The 21,129-nt window shown below is 37.3% G+C and overlaps 1 protein-coding gene across 5 annotated transcripts in view; it reads left to right on the top strand.

Annotated features, from left to right (window-relative positions):
• Positions 1 to 20,758, top strand: part of PWWP3B (PWWP domain containing 3B) — a 31,729-nt gene extending 10,971 nt beyond the window's left edge. For 3 of the 5 annotated variants that reach the window (XM_040264972.1, XM_040264971.1, XM_040264970.1), the window contains exons 7-9: positions 13,211 to 13,342; positions 15,747 to 15,825; positions 16,836 to 20,758. In XM_040264972.1, coding sequence (XP_040120906.1) covers positions 17,060 to 19,144 — 2,085 coding nt within the window. In that variant the 5' untranslated portion in view covers positions 13,211 to 13,342; positions 15,747 to 15,825; positions 16,836 to 17,059 and the 3' untranslated portion in view covers positions 19,145 to 20,758. The remainder of the gene's footprint in view (positions 1 to 13,210; positions 13,343 to 15,746; positions 15,826 to 16,835) is intronic. The other 2 variants (XM_040264974.1, XM_040264973.1) reach the window with 2 other exon arrangements.
• Positions 20,759 to 21,129: the final 371 nt, after the last annotated feature.

Here is a 21,129-nt window from a genome sequence, read left to right as displayed (position 1 = left end):
TTTAAAAAATTAAAAGATTACCTTAGAATAAACCTCAAGAGGTCCCAAAATTTCAAAACACTCTGTAAAAGCAATGGTGTCCCTGATGCATTTCATTGTTCAACACTCCCCTTCTTGAAGCTTCTGTCATCACACACTCATTCATTCTTTAATAGCTATAATATGCCTAAATACAGGGGCATTATGGAGCTATTTCTCTTTTCTTATATTGTTACAAATTTTCCCCAACCACAGTGTATTTCTTTGCTGCCCAGTATTTATTCATCTTTTTGTCTGCTCTATTTTTATTTTCCACCTTCCTTCTCCTTTGACAGGGGAAACCCCTTTGCTTATTCTCTTTCCTTTTTCTTTAAGTGAATATCGCTCATTCAGAATTGTTTAAGTTTCCTTGCAAGTTTTCAGGAGGATATGTATAAGCACAGAAGGAGGAAACTAGTTAGTAGCCCTAAGGCAATGTGTGTGCCTTTGTGTGCTCAGGCACTCAGTCATGTCCGACTCTTTGTGACATATGGACTGTAGCCCACCAGGCTCCTCTGTCCATGGAATTTTCCAGGCAAGAACATTGGAGCAGGCTGCCGTTTCCTTCTCCAGGGGATCTTCCCCACCCAGGAATCTAACCCCTATCTTCTGCATCTCCTGCACTGGCTGGTGAGTTCTTTAGCACTGAGCCACCTGGGAAGCCTCAGACCTAAGCAATAGATGCCTCTAAAATTACTGTTTTTGTGGTTAACCAGGCACACAGACCAATGACCTAAAGATTTTTCTAGATGATTCAGAGTTCACTAGTTGATTTCCAGTTTATATCTAGATGTACCAATCAATCACATGCACATTCAGATCATCAGTGGCTCATTTTGAACATCTTTTCCCCTTCCTCCTTATGTTCATATCTACTTCTTGCTATGCACTTAGACTGTTAACCGATCTTCTACAAATTATTTTAACCTTCTAATCTATTTTAATATATAGTAGTACCAGTGGTTTCTTTGGTGAGCTATTAAAGTTAGAACTCAGTCCCAAACCCATGCCTGAATATGTTTGAGAACTTCTAACACATAACAGGAGAAGGCAATGGCACCCCACTCCAGTACTCTTGCCTGGAAAATCCCATGGGCGGAGGAGCCTGGTAGGCTGCAGTCCATGGGGTCGCTAAGAGTCAGACACGACTGAGCGACTTCACTTTCTCTTTTCACCTTCATGCATTGGAGAAGGAAATGGCAACCCACTCCAGTGTTCTTGCCTGGAGAATCCCAGGGATGGGAGAGCCTGGTGGGCTGCCATCTCTGGGGTCGCATAGAGTCGGACACAACTGAAGTGATTTAGTAGCAGCAGCAGCAACACATAACAACCTTGCCATAACACTTGTCTGAGAAACTCTGAAGTTTAGAGAGTATATCTTTAACAGTCTCTCATATCTCCTCAATAAAGAACTGATAAGTACCTTTATTCAGAGTGCTGACAGGAATGAATTTGGTCCAGCCTGGATCTTTCTTTTACTATGGATTCTCAGAGGATGATGGGGGTGGGGATCACAGTAAGAAGGGAATTCCCTTTATCTTTAAATCCACCAAGGCAAATCCAATGAAGGTCTTTCTCTTTGCTTGATAATCCTGTGTAGAGCACTGCAGCCTAGTTTATCTGCTTAAATACTGAGAGAGTAATAAAATTTATTTGCTGTGTGCTGTGATTATTACATTGTGGGGTCCTTATCTACCTTTCTTTCATTTTATTTCTTTTAATGTTTTTCATCCCATCATCCTAATTTTTGAATTCCTAGTAGCATCATCCATGGGCACTGTGTTAAGTTTTTGCATTATTCGGGAAATACAAAATTCTCCAAACATGGCAAGTTTATATTCTTGTGATCTCTAGGTCACTGGTTGGTCTTTTTTTCTTTTTTCCTATCATGTTTACATACATTTGACCTGAAATTATCATGTCCGTTTGGCACTGGCAGTGATTTTCTGTCTGGCTTGCCTTTTTCATACCTGAAATGCTCACCCTTAGTGAGTTTTCTTCTGATGTCCTTCCCCCTTAGGTGGACTGGCATTTGACCAGTTCAGTTCAGTTCAGTTGCTCAGTCGTGTCCGATTCTTTGTGACCCCATGAACTGCAGCACGCCAGGCCTCCCTGTCCATCACCAACTCCCGGAGTCCATCGAAACCTATGTCCATCGAGTTGGTGATGCCATCCAACCATCTCATCCTCTGTTGTCCCCTTCTCCTCCTGCCCTCAATCTTTCCCAGCATCAGGGTCTTTTCCAGTGAGTCAGCTCTTTGCATCAGGTGGCCAGAGTATTGGAGTTTCAGCTTTAACATCAGTTCTTCCAATGAACACTCAAGACTGATCTCCTTTGGGATGGACTGGTTGGATCTCCTTGCAATCCATGGGACTCTCAAGAGTCTTCTCCAACACCACAGTTCAACAGCATAAATTCTTCGGCGCTCAGCTTTCTTTATAGTCCAACTCTCACATCTGTACATGACCACTGGAAAAACCATAGCCTTGACTAGACGGACCTTTGTTGGCAAAGTAATGTCTATGCTTTTTAATATACAGTCTAGGTTGGTCATAACTTTCCTTCCAAGGAGTAAGCGTCTTTTAATTTCATGGCTGCAATCACCATCTGCAGTGATTTTGGAGCTCCAAAAGATAAAGTCTGACACTGTTTCTCCATCTATTTCCCATGAAGTGATGGGACCAGATGCCATGATCTTAGTTTTCTGAATGTTGAGCTTTAAGCCAACTTTTTCACTCTCCTCTTTTACTTTCAACAGGAGGCTCTTTAGTTCTTCTTCACTTTCTGCCAGTGAATATTAATAATAAGAACTTAACTTTGTTTACAGACAGTTTCAACTCTTTGTGCCTGTGCCTTAGCAGTCATTCAGTATTTTGAATATCCATTTAGAATCTAAAATGTCTTGCTTTACTTATGCTCATGGCCCCCTCGTGGTATTTGGTAGTATTCCAAATGTACCATTTCTACTCTTTTACATGGACCTTATAAACTAAACAATATTGACATTTGTTTATTCTATAACCATTCTGTCTCTCATATGTTATTTGGCTTCCACTCTCTCACTGGGGATGTATTCTTAACCAGACCTCTGTCTCCAGATTATAGCACTTTGGCTTCCGCTCCTTCCTTTCCTTCTGCTCATATGGTTGAGTGGCATGCCAGAATGTCAGTGGAGTTAAAGACTGCCAATAAGGAGAACTTTCACAAGCTGTAGAGTACTGGTGTCCTCCAGATTCTTGACATTTGTCTTGTGTTAACTAACTTCAATGAAAGAGATATTTAGTGGAGATTTGAATTTGTGCAAAGAGTTACAGAACTGCATCAAAAGTCAGGTACCCACCAACATTTTTAAGGCAAATATAAAAATAGAAGTTAATAAAAATTAGTTAACACATGGAAGCAACCTAAATGTCCATTGACAGAGGGATGAATAAAGAAGATGCAGTCCCTATATACAATGGATTATTACTCACCATTGAAAAGAATGCAATAATGCCATTTGTAGCAACATGGATGAACCGAGAGATTATCGTACTAAATGAAGTAATTTAGACAAATATCATATGATATCACTTTTATGTAGAATCTTTTAAAATGATACAAGTGAACATATCTACAAATCAGAAACAGACTCACAGACTTTGAATACAAATATATGGTAAAAAAGGGCAAAGGTGGGGAAGGGGTACCTTAGGAGTTTGGAATTTACATATACACACTACTGTATATATTAATAGATAATCAACAAAGGACGTGCTGTATAGAACATGGATCTCTACTCAGTATTCTTCAGTAACCTATATGGGAAGAGAATCTGAAAAAGAATGCATATATTATATGTATACCTGAATCACTTTGCTGTACCCCTGAAACTAACACAACATTGTAAATCAACTGTGTGCTCAGTTGTGTCCGACTCTTTGTGACCCCATGAACTGTAACCCTCCAGGCTCCTTTTTTCATGGGATTTTCCAGGCAGGAATACTGGAGTAGGTCACCATTTCCTCCTCCAGGAGGTAAATCAGCTATATTTCAGTATAAAAATTAAAAAAATATGATATTATACATGTTTCAATGCCATTCTTCCAGTGGGAGGGGGGTTCAGGATTGGGAACACGTGTACACCCATGGTGGATTCATGTTGATGTATGGCAAAACCAAGATAGTATTGTAAAATAAAATCTGAAAAAAGTAAAATAAAAAAAATTAAAAATAAAGATGCTAGGCTAAGCATAACAAAAAAATTACTTAAAGAGGTTAAACAAATAGAATATTTAATATGTTCTTTATACACTACAGAGGATATTTTTACACATACCTGTGGTACTCACAACCTCTTTAGGTAATCATTGACCAAAGTACAAACAAAATTCCTATATATGTTCCCATTATGCTCACTGTAAAACATCAACTTGTTATATAGGTTATATTCTGATTGGACACCTTTTTAAGACTCAGATTTATTAAGGTATAGTTTACATAGAGTTAAATTCAGTCTTTTTGGTATGTAATTCAATGAGTTTTGACAAACATATACAGTCATATAATAACCAGTACAGTCAGGCTATAGAATAGTTCCATTACTTCAAAATGTTCCTTACTGCCTCACTGTAGTCAATACTCTCTCTCTACCCCAGTTCCTAGCAACCACTTGTCCGATTTCTGTCCCTATAGTTTTCATTTTCCAGAATATCATATAAGTGGAATTATACAATATCTACCCTTTTGCATCTATTTCTTTCACTTATGATAATGTTTCTGATAATTTACTCATGTTGGTACATGTATCAGAGGTTTATTTCTTAAATTAGCTTACAGGTATTCTGTTATTTTACAACTTACATATTCACTCACCAGTAGATTTATAGTTTTTGCTGATTATGATTAAAGTTGTTGTATACATTCCAGAGGCCTTCCCCAGTGGCTCAGCAATAAGGAATCCGCCTGTGATGCAGGATACATGGGTCTGATCCCTGGGTCAGGAAGATCCCCTGAAGGAGGGCATGGCAACCCACTCCAGTATTCTTGCCTGGAAAATTCCACTTGAGCTAATTCATTTTGAGCTAATTTTTGTGTATGGTCTTATCTAAGGGTTCAGGGTGAACATTCTTGCATATAATGTCTAATTTTACACCATTATTTGTTGGAAAGACCATTACTTCTCCATTTAATTGCCATTGTCATAGACCATATTTGCTGGTCTGTTTCTATTTTATTTATCTATATGTCTATCCTGTGCCATTCAATACACTGTTTTGTTTACTGTAGTCTTTAAATCAGGTAGTGTAAGTCTTCCAACTTTGTGTTTTCTTCTCAAAATTACTCTGGATGTTCTCCTAGTTCCTTTGATTTTACATATACAGAGATACCTTCTCAATTTCTACATAAAGCCTGCTGGGATTTTGATTGAAATTGCAATGATTCTATAGATATGTTTGGGGAGAAGTTATAGCCTAGAAATAGTTCATCTTTTAGTCAATGAATTTGATATGTTTCTCCATTTATTCAGCTCTTCCTTAATTTCTATTACTATTTTTAAAGTTTTCAGTGTGCAAATCATGCACATATTTGTTAAATTTATTCTAACTTAGTATTTCTTTGGGTTTGATATTACAAATGGTACTTTGTTAAATTTCAACTTCTAATTTTTATTCTATAGAAATAAATTATGTTGGCCTTACAGCTGATGATATTGATAAACAAGTATTAGGTTTAGTAGCTTTTGTTTTCTTTTGTTAAATTCATTGGAATTTTCTGCATAGATTATCATGTTGTCTGCAATTAAAAACAGCTTTATTTCTTCCTTTTCATTCTGCATGCCTTTATTTTTCAGTTGCTATTTATTGTTTAGGATCTCTAATATAATGTAGAGTATAAGTGTTGAAAGCATACAGCCTTGTTCCTAATTTTAGGGGAAAAACATTCCATATTTCATTATTAAGTAGGATTTTAACTTCAGGCTTTTTTGTAGATGCCCTTGATCAAGTTGAGGAGATCCCTTTAATTAGTGGTATGCCAACATTTTTTTTATCATGAATGTCTGTGGAATTATGTCAAATGCTTTTCTGCATCAGTTGAGAGGACCTCTAATATTCTTTATTTAGTCTGTTGATATGGTGAATTACATTGATTTATTGGCAAATGTATAACCATCCTTACACTTCCAAGATAAACACCATTTAGTCATAATATTTTATCCTTATGATTTATCCATGATTTTATAATCATTTTCTATGTAATTCTGTATCATTTCTGTATCTGTATCATTGGATTTGTGTCTTTGTTTCTGAGGCACAAATTGATCTGTAATTTTCTTTCCTTTTATACTTTTTCCTCTAGTATGAGGTTAATACTGGTATCATAAAATAAGCTGGAGATTGTGTCCTCCTTTTCTCATTTCATTACCATCTGACTTGCATAACAAACTTTTTTCTTAGAGTGCAGCCTGAATGCCAGAGGTTTTTTCTCAGTGGTCTTTTTCAATTCTAAATTTCCAATAGTTCCTTTGCATCTGTGCCACATGTTGGGGAAGGTGATGTCTCTCTTCATGCCCTTGCCTGTTTTCCAGCAGTGAGCTGCTGTTATTGTTAGATGCTGGGTTCCTGGTGAGGCAGGGAGCATTCTTTGGTTCTTTTGTCCAGCCTCAGCTTTAGGGAAGCTCTGTGTAGCTAGATCTGATGGTTGCACTTTCTCAGCATTCTTTCCTCTCCAAATGGCAGCTAACCTCTGATTTATATCTAGTGTTAGTTGCTCAGTCATGTCTGACTCTTTGTGACCCCATGGGCTATATAATCCACCAGGCTTCTCTGTCCATGGAATTCTCCAGGCAAGAATACTGGAGTTGGATTGCCATTCCCTTTTCCAAGGGATCTTCCTGACCCAGGGATTGAACCCAGGTCTCCTGCATTGTAGATAGATTCTTTACCATCTGAGCAACCAGGGATCTAAGGTTGATATCTTGCCCCTTCCTCAGCAGTAGCTGACCACTGCTTTTTATTCATAGAGAATCCTGAATTCAAAGGTTTCCTGCTCCTCCTCAAGGGCAGAGGTTTTTTGCTTTGACTGCTCCCCAGCAGCTATGGATTTCTGCCTTTGTCTTGGGGATAGGAGGTTTCCTATCTTCCCTTCCCTGGGAAGGTGGCTTTTGCTTTTTCCCTGGCGGCTTAAGACTTTTGCTTCCCATCATAGAAGGGTTTGTGTAAGTGTGCGGGGCTTCATGTCTGTCTGCCAGCAACAGTTGACTGCCTCCTGCATGCCTGAGCCACTGACATGGGCTCTAGCTCTTCTGCCTTGTTCACAGTCATGTTTGTGTGCTTCTGGTTAAGGACTGAAAAATAACTTGGCAGTGAATGTATAAGTGTCTTGGGTGCCACATATTCCAAACTACTGAGACACTAGCCCATTAAGAGTTTAAGATTTTAAAAATTCATTAAGTGTTCGGCTGACTTTTTTTTTAAACTTGCTTGCATGACAGCTGCTTCTGTCTCCATGCTTTGCCAAAGGGGCTGGTTACCCTGTGGAATTTATTTTACCTCAGTTCTGTGATGAGCTCAAGGGATATTATGGTTTTCTGGATTACTTACATTTTTTATCATTAAATTATGGGTGACATTCTCTTATGGCTTATTGTATCTTAGGTCAAAATGGAACTGATGCTTTCTAATAATATGTGTATGGGTATTATTTTTGTTTTCTTTGTTATGAAATATGCTTCAGGAAGAAGCATATTTCTAAAGCATATTTTTATAAATAGTTTATTTTTATACAATAATTATTAAATTTTCCATTTAAATTTTTATTTGTTATTATATATGTTAAAATCATACTTAAAGCATCATACACAATACATGATTTTTTGTATACATTTCTTTGGATTTTACACATGTGTAAATTCATAAAATCACTGTCACAGCCAGGATGTGGAAGATTCTATCACCCTGACAACATTCTATGCCAACCATGTGTAGTCACACCCTCCATCTACCTGTAATCCCTGACAGCCACTGATCATGTCACTGTGTTTTCCTCTTTCTGAAAATGTCACATGAGTGGAATCATACAGTATTGTGGTGGGCACACCTTAAGTGACCCACCGCCTTATGTAATTCCTTCCGCTTAAGTATGGCCAGAGCCTATGACTTGCTTCCCATCACTATGGCAAAAGTGATGAGATGTCACTCACTCTTATAATCATGTTATAAAAGACTAATTTATGTTAAATTAGATACAGGATTCTCTATTAAGTTTCCGTGATTTCTAGTACATAGCTATTTCAAATTCACTTATTAATTCACCATTCATCCAGTCCACATTTATAGAGCATTCTTCATTTGAATGAGGTAGGTTCAGTGTGTTTTAGTGATTAAAAGCATGGGCTCTGAGAGTCAGAGTACCTGGATTCCAATCCCATGTGCCCAGTAGTCTCTAGGTATCCTTGTAAAAGTTAATTAACCTCTCTAATGCCTCATCTATAAAGTGGTAATACTCAGAATGCCCACCTAACAAGATTTTGTGAGAACAGAGGGAGATGGCGTAAACAGAGCACTTGGCAGAGTGCCTGGCACATGGTAAGAAAACACTTGTGGTCTCTGTCATGCTTTGTCATATTATTAGTAATATTACTACTCGTGTTATGCAGAATGACTTGGGCATGGGACTCTCCTACCGAAAATAGCCATCTACTAATTCAATAAAATAATATGTCAAGTGCTGGGAACAATACCTGGCACATGGAAAACTATAGATGTTAGATATTATATCTGTAATTATTCTATATCTTCATTAATAGTAGTATTGGCTTTAATTATTATTGGTTATCCTTCTTCTCCCACTCCTTGTATAGAACAAAGAAACATAAAATATTGTCCAAGGAATTAATCTTTTCCTTTGTATTTCGTTTGAAAAATGGTGAGGTGTTGTAGTTTTTTTTGATTTAACCCAAGTGGCTCAGTGGTAAAGAATCTGCCCCTGCCATTGCAGGTGACACAGGAAATGTGGGTTCTATCTCTGGGTTAAAAAGATCCCCTGGAGAAGGATATGGCAGCCCACTCTAGTATTCTTGCCTAGAAAATTTCATGGACAGAGGAGCCTGGTGGGATACAGTCCACAGGGTTGCCAAGAGTCAGACATGACTTAGTGACTGAGCATGAAATATACAAAATAGACAAAATAAACACAGAAGCGTATAATCTTAATGTAATGACCATATTTTGTGTGCACTTGACTTTTCTAAAACGTGTGAAATGAGAAGACGGAATGAGAAATATTACTTATAAAACATATAATTGAATATATCTCTTCATTTAAATAAATTCTTATTTATACTAACCTGGTAATCCTCTTTAAATTATGTAATAATAATTTGAAAGCTTTGAAAAGATTAATTCTATAATAATATTATTATTTTTGTTGGTAATCGTATATAAGATCAACTTTTTTTCCTACTACTGGAGACTAGAAAACACAGTGACCTAGGTAAGATAGAAACGTATTGTTCCACTGGGTTAAAGTGATTGGAATGGGATGGACCCATTATTCAGGGGTTCAGGATCTTTCATCCCTAATGAGTTGCATCCTTTTTCTAAATCACTTCTTGGTCCAGAATGGCTGTCTGAATCCTGTTGTGGTTAAATTCTAGGGGGGAGTAAGAGAAAGAGGGAAAGTGAGGGGAAAAGAAAAAGCCCAAGAAGACAGTTTTCCCCTTTGGAGGTACCTTCTCTAGAATCTTCACAACTATTTCTGCTTACATTCTTCGGCAAGAAATTCCATCTTGTGGCCAGGGCTTATTTGGAGGATTGTGGGGAAAAAAAATATTTTAAGAGTTTACACTGCCACCTTGAATGCAAATGGAGTTCTGTTAATGACAAAGAATGCAAAAAGTGAATGTAGGGTGGGCAAATAGAAATGTCTGCCCTGGTCTTTATAAATATGATGCACAGCTGAAAAACAAAAGAAAAAAAACATTAATCAAACAACAAAAGTTCATAAAAGATGGAAAGGGAAAACTTCCTCTGGCAGAGAGAATGCTATGTGTTCACCAAGTTGTGTTTCATTTTCCTCCTGGGTCATAAGGAGACTACATTCCCCAGCCTCTTTAACGTTTTATCTGGTTGACTGTGGCCAATAGTGATATTTGCCAGTCCTGGCCTCTGAAACCTTTCCTGGGATTCTCCAATGGCCATCTTCATGAGATCCTTTGTAGTTGTTGTTTAGTCACTTAAGTCATGTCTTGACTCTTTTGTGACCCTTGTTAGCGAGGTGCAAAGCCTGTGGAGGACTTAAAGGCCAAAGAAGATGGTAGGGCCATAGAATGGAGGAAGTTTGAGTCTTTTAATGCCTGCTTAGAACGGAGACTCCTCTCCCTCTCTGGCCGCTTGATAACCTCTGTTGAACTTTGACATCAGCATTAGAAACTCTTTTGGGGCTGAGCCTCTGAGATTTAGGGGTGGTTTATAATACAAACGGAGAAGGCAATGGTACCCCACTCCAGTACTGTTGCCTGGAAAATCCCATGGATGGAGGAGCCTGGTGGGCTGCCGTCCATGGGGTCGCTGAGAGTTGGACACGACTGAGCGACTTCACTTTCACTTTTCACTTTAATGCATTGGAGAAGGAAATGGCAACCCACTCCAGTGTTCTTGCCTGGAGAATCCCAGGGACTGGGGAGCCTGGTGGGCTGCCATCTATGGGGTCACACAGAGTCGGAGACGACTGAAGCAACTTAGCAGCAGCAGCAGCAGCATAGTACAAAAGATTACATACTGTAATTATTAGAGCCATCAATAAAATACTAGCCTGGGGATTAGCCTCATTATTATTACATATTTTCTAATATCAATGCTTACATAGAGGTGGTTTTACATACAAACACATTTATATATAAAATAAAATTTATATAAATATATATACATTTCCATATTATATAATACAGAGGCCAGATAGAACACTGTATCCCCCAAATTATCACAATGAGATACCACCTCATACCTATCAGAGTTGCTGTTATCAAAAAAGAACACAACAAATTTTGGTGAGGATGTGGAAAAAAGAAAACCCTTGTATACTGTTGGTGGGAATGTGAACTGGTGCAGTCTCTGTGGAAAACGGTATGGCAGTGTCTCAAAATAACTACAAGTAGAAGTACCGTATGACCCGGTAACCCCCTGCCGTGTATATGTCCAGAAAGCAAAACAAAAGCACGACTTTGAAAAGACACATGTGCTCCAGGGTTTGTAGCAGCACCATTATTTACTATTGCCAATAGATGAGTGCAGCCTAACTGTACACAACAGATAAATGGATAAAGAAGGGGTGCTACATAGACACTAAAATACTACTCAGCCATAAAAAATAATAAAAATTCCCCATTTGCAGTAACATGGATGGACTTAGAGGGTATTATGCTAAATGAAAGACAAATACTGTATGATATCACTTACATGCGGAATCTAAAAAATACCACAAACTAGTAAATATAGCAAAAATGAAGCAAACTCACAAGATACAGAGAACAAACTAATGATTAGTGGAAATAGAGAAGCAGGAAGGGACAATACAGAAGTAGGGGATTATGAGGTATAAACTACTATGTATAAAATAAGCTACAAGGACTATTGTACAACAAAAGGAATATAGTCAGTATTTTATAATAACTGTAGATGGAGTATAATCTTTAAAATTGTGAACCACTATGTGTGAAAGTCGCTCAGTCGTGTCTGACTTTGTGACCCCGTGGACTATACAGTCCATGGAATTCTCCAGGCCAGAATACTGGAGTGGGTAGCCTTTCCCTTCTCCAGGGGATCTTCCCAACCCAGAAATTGGACCCAGGTCTCCCACATTGCAGGCAGATTCTTTACCAGCTGAGCCACCAGGGAAGCCCATAAACCACTATATTGTACACTTAACAACAAAAAATGATTATGTATTTTGAATACTAATATAGAGTTGTTTCCATAGATACCTAGTCAAGACTAATAAAAGTGTTTTCTAGACCTCTCTAAAAAAGAAAGTAGAACTTACTGTAGATACTCACCAACCACAGAAAACTAAGGCCTTGGCTGCTTTGTCAGAGGGATACCTAACATCATCCAAAGTTTGGGAGAACCCTAGAACTGAGATCTTCACAACCCATCATATCTTGTGTCCCTTTACATCTCACATTCTGGATTTGAAAGTGGCTTACACATTGAATGCTGTCTGACATTTGTTAAGTATGTGTATTTCTAGATGTTGAATTGGGTTCTAAATTAATCAGGAGCATGTAGTCATTCTCTTTGACCAATATATTAGTTTACCTTTTCTACATATATATATATATGTGTGTGTGTGTGTATTTATTTAGTTTATATAAATAAATTTTCTATAAAGTAAAATATGTAACAATAAATGTATATATAAATACGTATTAGATAATACAGAAGTCAAATAAAACACTTAATTCCCAAATATTTTCATTTCCAAAATTATCCTTAGCAATATTTTAAATTAGCTTCTAAGTTAAATCAGCTGAATTTTAATCTAACACAGGAGAATTTTAATGAACAAAATGTGCAATATATGTTTCAGACATACAGAAAAACAAATACATGTAAATTTTTAAAAATTAATTTTCCCCACATTGATTTGTGTGAGTGAAAAATACTAATAAAATATAAGAAGGAGGATTTGCCAGTTATTGATGAGGGTATATGAAATGGGCATTTGCCTGCAAACCAGTGATTTTCAGCCTCTGGTCAGAAATATCCATGTTCCTTGAAGATATATCTAGAAATCTCTGAAGCATTTAAGAAAAGAACCAAATAAAAGGAGAGACATACCATGTCCTGAAAACAGATTTAAAAATTATAAGTCATGTTCCCTAAAACGGTGTATAGTTCTAGTGCAATCCAAATAAACATCCTCAGTGAACTATTTTAATGAAGCACGACCAGCTGGGTTTTAAATTGACCTACCAATGTAAGATGCAGATAAGGCAAGGAAAAGAAAAAACATGGTGAAATAGTTTAAATCAGACTCTTTTTTAAAGTAAAGTGATTTACACCCTTTTTTTTTTTTTCAAGAAATCACCATCCTAAGGGAAATTAAACAGACACTTGTTGCTAATTCACTTTCAAGTTCTTTAAAAAGGAGCATTTCTACCCTTTTATACTTCAGCAATTTAATTTGGCAATTTTCCCTCCCCTAATTCAGAGAAGGACCATCTGTCTTCATCAGAGGGAGGAGGCACAGCGTTCTCTGAGAAGCTTCAGAGTGAGCTGTACCTGGCCAGTCTTGGGGGAGGAGCAGCATTTCACCAGGCTGCAGCTGACAAGAAGCTTCAAGGTAATGGCTGTCTTAAGTCTAGTTATTTTATAGGGATTTCTCAGGACCCTAGGATGAAGATGAGAGAAATAGGAACAGTGGTCTTAAAGTGGTGGGAAAGGTGTGTGGATTTGAGATAATTGTTGGATTTTTCAAAGAATTAATCCTTTGGAATTTGTGTATGTCCCAATCCTTTAAAAGTCTACAAGTGGAAGGAGTGATCAGATTATAGCCACTATATTAAGACTTCAGTGCAGCACAGGCATTCATGCTAATTTATTGATTTGGCATTCCATGTTTATATTGCTAGACATTCTGTTACTGTTTGCATGTTTAAGCATTTACTAGTTTACACAGAAAATGATGGATAAAAATGTACGGCAGCATGAGGGGAAATACTTCTGTAATTTGATTGGCACATAGACTATGTGTGTGTCACCTGTACATGAACATGGAAAGGGGAACAAGTATGTATTTGAGTGAAGACACTTACACATATATATGCATGTATATTCGCCTGATTTAAAAAATCTGGGAGAAAATAAGCTCCCATGTTATTCAGCATTTCTGGATAGTCAAGTTACTATTTTAATATTAATTCTTAGCCAATATCAGCATCTCCCCATGATTACTTTTCGAATCATGAAAGAAGAATGAAGCTGACAGCATATCCAGTTTGCTTCAAACACATAAGGTTTCATAGACACACACAGACATGCAGACATAACCCCCCATCTTTTCCCAATAGTGGAAATTTTCCTGGACCTAATCAAGTGCGTAGCCTGGTTGCTGTGTTGGCTACAGCCCCCTCTGTATCTTCCTTGCAACTCATTCTTTCAGATCACAGGTATAGCGGTGGTCAGCAATAACCATTTTCTGTATCTTTAAAGTTTTTTTAAGACTGAGACAGAGGATTTGGTTTATTTCTATTAGCAGTTTTAAAAAATATTATAGGCCATGGTGCATTCATACAGTGGAATACTATGTGTCTGGAAAATAAAAACGTAAATCTCTACATGTAGAGATTTGAAATGTCTGAGAAATAAAGTGAAAAAAGTAAATTGTAGCATACAATTGTAACATTATCTCACAAAATTAAATATATGTGTTAGCAGAACATATATATGCTACTATATAGTTCATGCAGCCAATTCTGGGAAAACATACCTGCCATACTATCAACATGAATATTTATTTGTGTAGTTGGACAGACAGGACTAGCTTTACTGCTGTCTAATTTTAGAGTATTAATATATTCTTACACATTTACTTGTTTACGTCATCAGGAGAAATACTGAGATAAAATGTTGCAAATGCGAGAAAAAAACTCATTTAAAGTAACTCATAAATCATGTGAAAAACACTTAGGTAGAATAATGTTCAGACTGTTCTTATTGAGATCTGATGTTGTTTTGAAATGGTACGCATTTATCTATACATGTAAACAAAGTCTGGAAAATGGAAAATATTCAGATTATTTATATAGAAGCTTGTACTTAGTTTTACCTACATCTCTTTGCATCTTTTTGATTTTTAATAAGCTTCTGCATGTTTTATAACCAGAAAGATTATAGTTGAGGACATTATGATCCTCTTATTCTACACAGCAAACCCCTTGAACTTAGAAAGTTCTGTAAGCCTGGAAAGACTCCTGGCTGGCTAAATGTAGTTCCCATCCTTCTCTCATAAGAAAAATCTGAGCTTAGCTCTGCATATAGCGCCTGCAAAATCTGCAGTTCTGCTTCTGGTCACAAGATGGCGGCGGCCAAATTTCCTAAATTTTCTCCAGGCAACCATTTTTATGAAGTGGACAATAAAGCAATGAAACGTATTTTGTATGAGTGAACTGTGAGACAGCATGTAGAATAAAACTCTGTTGAAAAAATTATATGTGTATAGGACGAAAAACTCACAGAGTTCTTGATTTGAGGATTCAAACAAAACCTGTAGTCTTGTTCATAGTAGTGTGTATGTGTTTAGTCGCTCAGTCATGTCTGACTCTTTGTGACCAGGTTCCTCTGTCCATGGGATTTTTCAGGAAAGACTAATAGAATGGGTTGCCATTTCCTTCTCCAGGGTATTTTCCCCTGGGATCGATTCCTTGTCTCCTGTGTCTCCATTGCAGGCAGATTCTTTATCCTCTGAGCCATCAGGGAAGGGCATAGTAGACACAAGGCAATTGTTGCTTCCCTTTCTTGTCTTTGCCTCACACTTTTCCTGAGAAATATGATTTAAACATGAACCAGATATCATAACTGTATCACTCAGAGAGAAGTTAATATAAACAAGGAGGACAATAAACATCTACATCATAGATAAGATTTCATTTCATTCCTCTGTTTCCAAATGACATGTGTGCTCAAGTTTTGGTAGAAAAGTTTCTTTATGCCTTGGCTGCTTAATTTAATTCCCTGTCTCCTTTTAGACAGCCTGTCTCCTTTTGGAGTAAGAATCAAGATAGCCAGATCACAGAGCCAGGCCCTTCCTGATCCACGTGACATTGGGTAAGGCTCTTTTCATTTTGCAAAATACTTCACATTAAAAACATGTTGAGAACTCAGGGTATAATTTATTTTGCTTCTTTCTCTAAAGCCTTAGCAATATTAAAAACTACATTTCATATTAAAATCATGTTAGGATGAGAATTTAAGATGTAATTCATTTTGCTCTCTGTTCTGTAATGTTTTGTAATCAAAAGTAATAGCTTCTACTTTGGGGGAGGAATCTCAGGTGTCAAACTGCTATGAAGAATTCATGCCAGAGACTAATCAGATTTCACCTGAAGTCCTAGCCAGCCACCTGACTCTCAAAAAATCCTTGATAATTACCCCATCCAATATGTGAACCTGGCAGCCATTCTGAATCTCTGCCTTCTAAGCTCATGCTATTCACAAGGTCATTGTGTTGTGGTCTAGGTTCAAGAGATACAGACCTTATTATCTTTGTCTGCCTGCTTTTGGTAGATAGGGAAGCATTTACAGCTTAAAAATTATAAAGCTCTGTGTTTAGCTAGAACAGTGCTTCCAAAGTGTTCTTAGACAAGTAGCCTCAGCATCACTTGATAACTTATTAGAAGTACAAAACTTTGGATCCTGTCCAGAGCATCTGAATACAATTCTCAGGATAGGGCCTAGAAATCTAGTTTTAATAATTCTCCAGATGAGTTTGATGCACACCAAGTTCAGAGTCCTGCTTCTCTAGGTATAACATTAGGGGCACCAGTCCCAACATGTCTAACACATAGAGTTCCTGACACACCACTTCTGTCATCATGCACATAGAGTCACATTTTAATAATCATGTGCAATAATGAAAGTAAGTTCTTTGAGATGTTATAAAAACACTTTTCCAGTTCTTATCCCGCACCTTATATTATTCTGCATTTTCCTCCTCCATCTGATGCCCCACTGAGCATTGTCCTTTCATCTGTCTCTTCTCTATTTGCAGTTGCTCACCTACTTTGGCAAAACAATTTCATTTGCTGATACTCTTCTTTTCCTTTTTGCTATTTCAGTATCTTCCATATTGTCCATTCAAACAACGTGTTCAAGCATCCTTGGGAAGTTCAGCTGGAGGAGAACAGGCCACAGAAGCTATAAACACTTTGTAACTCTTTGTAGTTCTAAAAGGGGCATTGGTCAAAGTATTGTTTGTGGTAGGGACTTCCTTCATAGTGACGAGAATAGCCATACACGTAAACCTCTGATATTAACCTCTTGGCACATAAATCTAATCATAATGGATGCTGAGTATGTCTTATGCAATTGGCAAGACCAGTTGTGGCCAGCAAAAGTTTTGTCCAGATCTGAAGCTTCATCAAATAGTAAGAGAAAAAAGGTATTTTCCCTGGAAGTTCAGATACTCTCACTGGATGAAAAAATTCAAATAGAAAGCACAGAAACAAAGATCCTAACTAAATCTCAAGTTGAAGCTATTGCCTCCTCACTAGCCACACAGTCAGAGGTCAGTGACCCACCTGGAGAGGAAAAAGCCTATGCCAGGTCACTAAAAATGGCACTGGATATTCTGAATGCGAGAACAAATTTGATTCAAGTAAGCAGTTCAGATGAGGAAGAGACCACTATACTGTCTCAAAACATACCACAAAAGCCATCTGATTCACCTCCTCGTAAAAAGTATCGGAAGCATGAAAGAGAAGGAGACTTACCAAAGTATCTGGAGGAAATTGAAAATTCAACAACCCTGTTAGTATCATCAGAGAGTGATGATTCCCTGTATGATGATAAATCACAGGTGCATGCAATGATTGATAGTATTCCAAATGAAATGGAAACAAAATCATCACAAAACCTCAGCTGGTGCCAGACTGCCCCTTCACTTTCAGAAGATGAGGATGAAAAAGAGAGCAAGAAAAAGATTGACCTCTCAATTTTGCCTTTGCTTTCCACAATTAAAGAGGAAGATGTATATATTAAAGAAGAAAAATTCAGTCCAACTTTACCATCAGATGGCTTCATTGTGCCCAAAGCTTTAAAAGAGGATAAAGAAGACATCTACCCAGAGGCCCCAGCTGCTTCCTCTGAATGCTATGCCCTCTCAGAAAATATTGATGATCCTGGAGAGGGTCCCTCTGATCCATGCTCAGTTGCCAGCCAGAATCAACCTACTGTGGAATCAGAGATGGGTGCTGAGGCATCCCCTCAGCCTTCTTCACGGGAACATCAGGTTTCATTTAGTGCCTCTAGCCATTCCGGGGATTATTCACTCCTCGGGAGTAATGAAAGAAGTCTTCAGAGACTGGATTTTGAAGAATTTGAGGAAGAATTTCAAGCTTCTGACAAGTCAGCGCGTGCAAGTTCGATTGCTGCATCCATATTAGATGACGATGAAGAAGATGAAGAACTTCCCCGTTTCCTTTTTCATTATGAGCAACGTTCATTTGAAACAGGGATGATTGTCTGGTTTAAGTATCAAAAATATCCATTTTGGCCATCAGTGATAAAAAGCATCAGGCGAAAAGAGAGAAAAGCAAGTGTGATTTTTGTTGAGGCAAATATGAGTCCTGAAAAGAGAGGCGTTAGAGTGCCTTTTAGAAGGTTAAAGAAATTTGACTGTAAAGAGAAGCAGGCACTAGTGGAGAAAGCCAGGGAGGAATACAGTGAAAGTATTGACTGGTGCATCTCGCTTATTTGTGACTACAGAGTTAGATTAGGTTGTGGTTCTTTTGCCGGCTCATTTTTTGAGTATTACGCTGCTGACATTAGTTATCCAGTTAGGAAAATAATCAAACAAGATACCTTCAGGAATTTATTTCCAAAGCTGCAAAATGAAAATACTGGGAGATCAATGTCTGTGACTTCCCAGACCAAGAAAATGTCCTTCCAGAAAATTCTTCCAGACCGAATGAAGTCCGCTCGGGACCGAGCCAACAAGAACCTAGTGGACTTCATCGTGAATGCAAAGGGAACAGAGAGCCATCTCTTAGCCATTTTAAATGGCACAAAAGGGTCCAGGTGGCTGAAATCATTCTTGAATGCACATAGATTCACACCCTGTATTGAAACATACTTTGAAGATGAAGATCAGTTGGATGAGGTGGTGAAATATTTGCAAGAAGTCTACAAACAAATAGATGAAAAAATGCTGACTCGGATAAGAAATGATAAAATTAAATTTATCCTGGAAGTTCTTCTGCCAGAAGCAATCATCTGTTCAATTTCTGCTGTTGATGGATTAGATTACAAGGCAGCAGAAGCAAAGTATCTGAAGGGGCCATCTCTAGGATACAGGGAAAGAGAATTATTTGATTCAAAAATCTTGTTTGAAAAGAGGCGGAAACCGTTACCAAAGGAACATCATTAAATCTTCTGAGGGTCCAGTAACAGGAAGCTTCCATAGATTCTAGCTTAAAAGAAAAATCTCTGAATTATTCTAACATATTTTTTCCAGAAATGGGAGACTTTGGGTGATATGTTCACTTCTTTTTGCAGTACCTAGGATCTATGACCTGTTCTGCATCTTCATTTCCTTTTCTTTCAATTCTTCAATATCAAACTATTAACATATTTCAGCAGTTCTACTTTCCTGTGCATTTTTAGAAAGCATAGTTCCAATATGATTAATAAAGGAGAGTACTATTTTGTTTTTTGACATTTTTATGTCTATGCTGTATAGTTTAATATAGTGTGCACAATCGTTTTACTATTAAAGTTGCACTGGTATCAGATATTAAGCAAGATAATTAGAAAACATCATATATTTTTGCTTAATTTTTATAAAATATTAGACTTTCTCTTAAGATAGCTGAATTATTTTTCCTGCCAAGCTTATTTATTTTTGGAAAAATATCTCTGAGATATAGAACCAAAGATAGAGATGCTTTGCTATATATTACAATTGAGTGCAATTGCTTTTGCAAGAAAACAATCTGGATTTCAAAAATAAAGTAAATGGATTATCTGCATGCAGTCGATGTGTGTGTGAATAACATCTCAGCATGCAGAAAATAATTTTGGCAGCCTTGAACAGGATTATTCATTCTACAGTTCCATGAAGTTCCATGTGTGGGAGTGTCTATTGTTCAATAGCCAGAACAGTTTCTTAAAACAGACAGGCTTTCTCTTGCCTTCATAACTAACATTGGCTGTATCTTAATATAGCCTTTTGACCACATATAGAAGGCAGCTAGAATCATTGTATTCATGGTTTGGCTACTCTAGATGTATGAGTCCAGACTGACTGCTTAAGAGCCCACCTCGTTTGCTATAAACTGTAGAAAATGCAAGCACTTTGTTCTGAATCTTGTATTTCCAAATACAGAGTTGCTTGCTTCAAACCAAGCATTTTTTATCATCTGGCTTATTTGTACAGTAGTTCCAGTTGCTTTCAATAATATAAATTCCAACTGGTAAATCATTCCACATTACTAGAAAGAATAGGTGGACCAGAATCTGTGAACTTAGAAATGGGTCACATAAAAAGTCTCTGTTTGGACAGATATGAGAATTATCCCAACATGTTTAAAAATACACAATTGAAAGTTAAAGTCTGAAGTCAATAAACTGTTTATTCTAACTTGAAACAAGACTTTTAGTGAGAATAAATATTGAGAGCTATTTTATTTTAAAAACTTGATGTAAAGTTAAATCCTAAAGGCTTAATGTGAACCTGTCTGCATTTTTCAAAGTGAGACAAATGTCACTCCTGGGGTTTTGTTATGTGTTCACATGGCCTTGTGTTTATGTAAAAATTGCAGAAATTTGATGTTTTGCTTTTCAATAAAACTATTATACCTTTCACCTTGGATGTTCACTTCACCATACTTCAGATTGTGCAGCTACATAAGTGGTGTCTCTGCATACATGCACACACACACACATATGATTTGTTTGGAATTTTTGCTTATTGCAGTTGTCATAATTTTAATGCTGTTATACATTATCTTATCATTCTAAATAAATACTCACTGTTGTGATTGATTTTGTGTTATTTTAAAAGAAAACTTTCAAAAGTATATAAACTTCAGATTCCACAGAACCTTCTCTAGACCCTGTCTCCTGCCTGACAATGACCAAGACTCCTCGGGCGTACAGCCTGAACCAATCCACATCGTTTACTCATGATCCTGAGGATCATTTGACAACAGACTGTCACCACAGTATATGTGGGCCTTATATCCTGGGAAAACGCACACTGTATTTGCTCTATAATACTGTGTTCCTTTGAATATAATATATTACCCACCTTCTATTTTCTCAGTGGAGCTAACTCTTATCTCCTTGGTTCTCATATTTTCTTTACTACCTAGTTCATTTATTCATTCATTTAGTCATACGATTGTGAGTCAG

This window comes from Oryx dammah, unplaced genomic scaffold (assembly GCF_014754425.2).
Source record: "Oryx dammah isolate SB20612 unplaced genomic scaffold, SCBI_Odam_1.1 HiC_scaffold_23, whole genome shotgun sequence".
NCBI classification, from domain to species: Eukaryota; Metazoa; Chordata; class Mammalia; order Artiodactyla; family Bovidae; genus Oryx; species Oryx dammah.
This window is presented reverse-complemented; position numbering and strand designations above follow the sequence as displayed.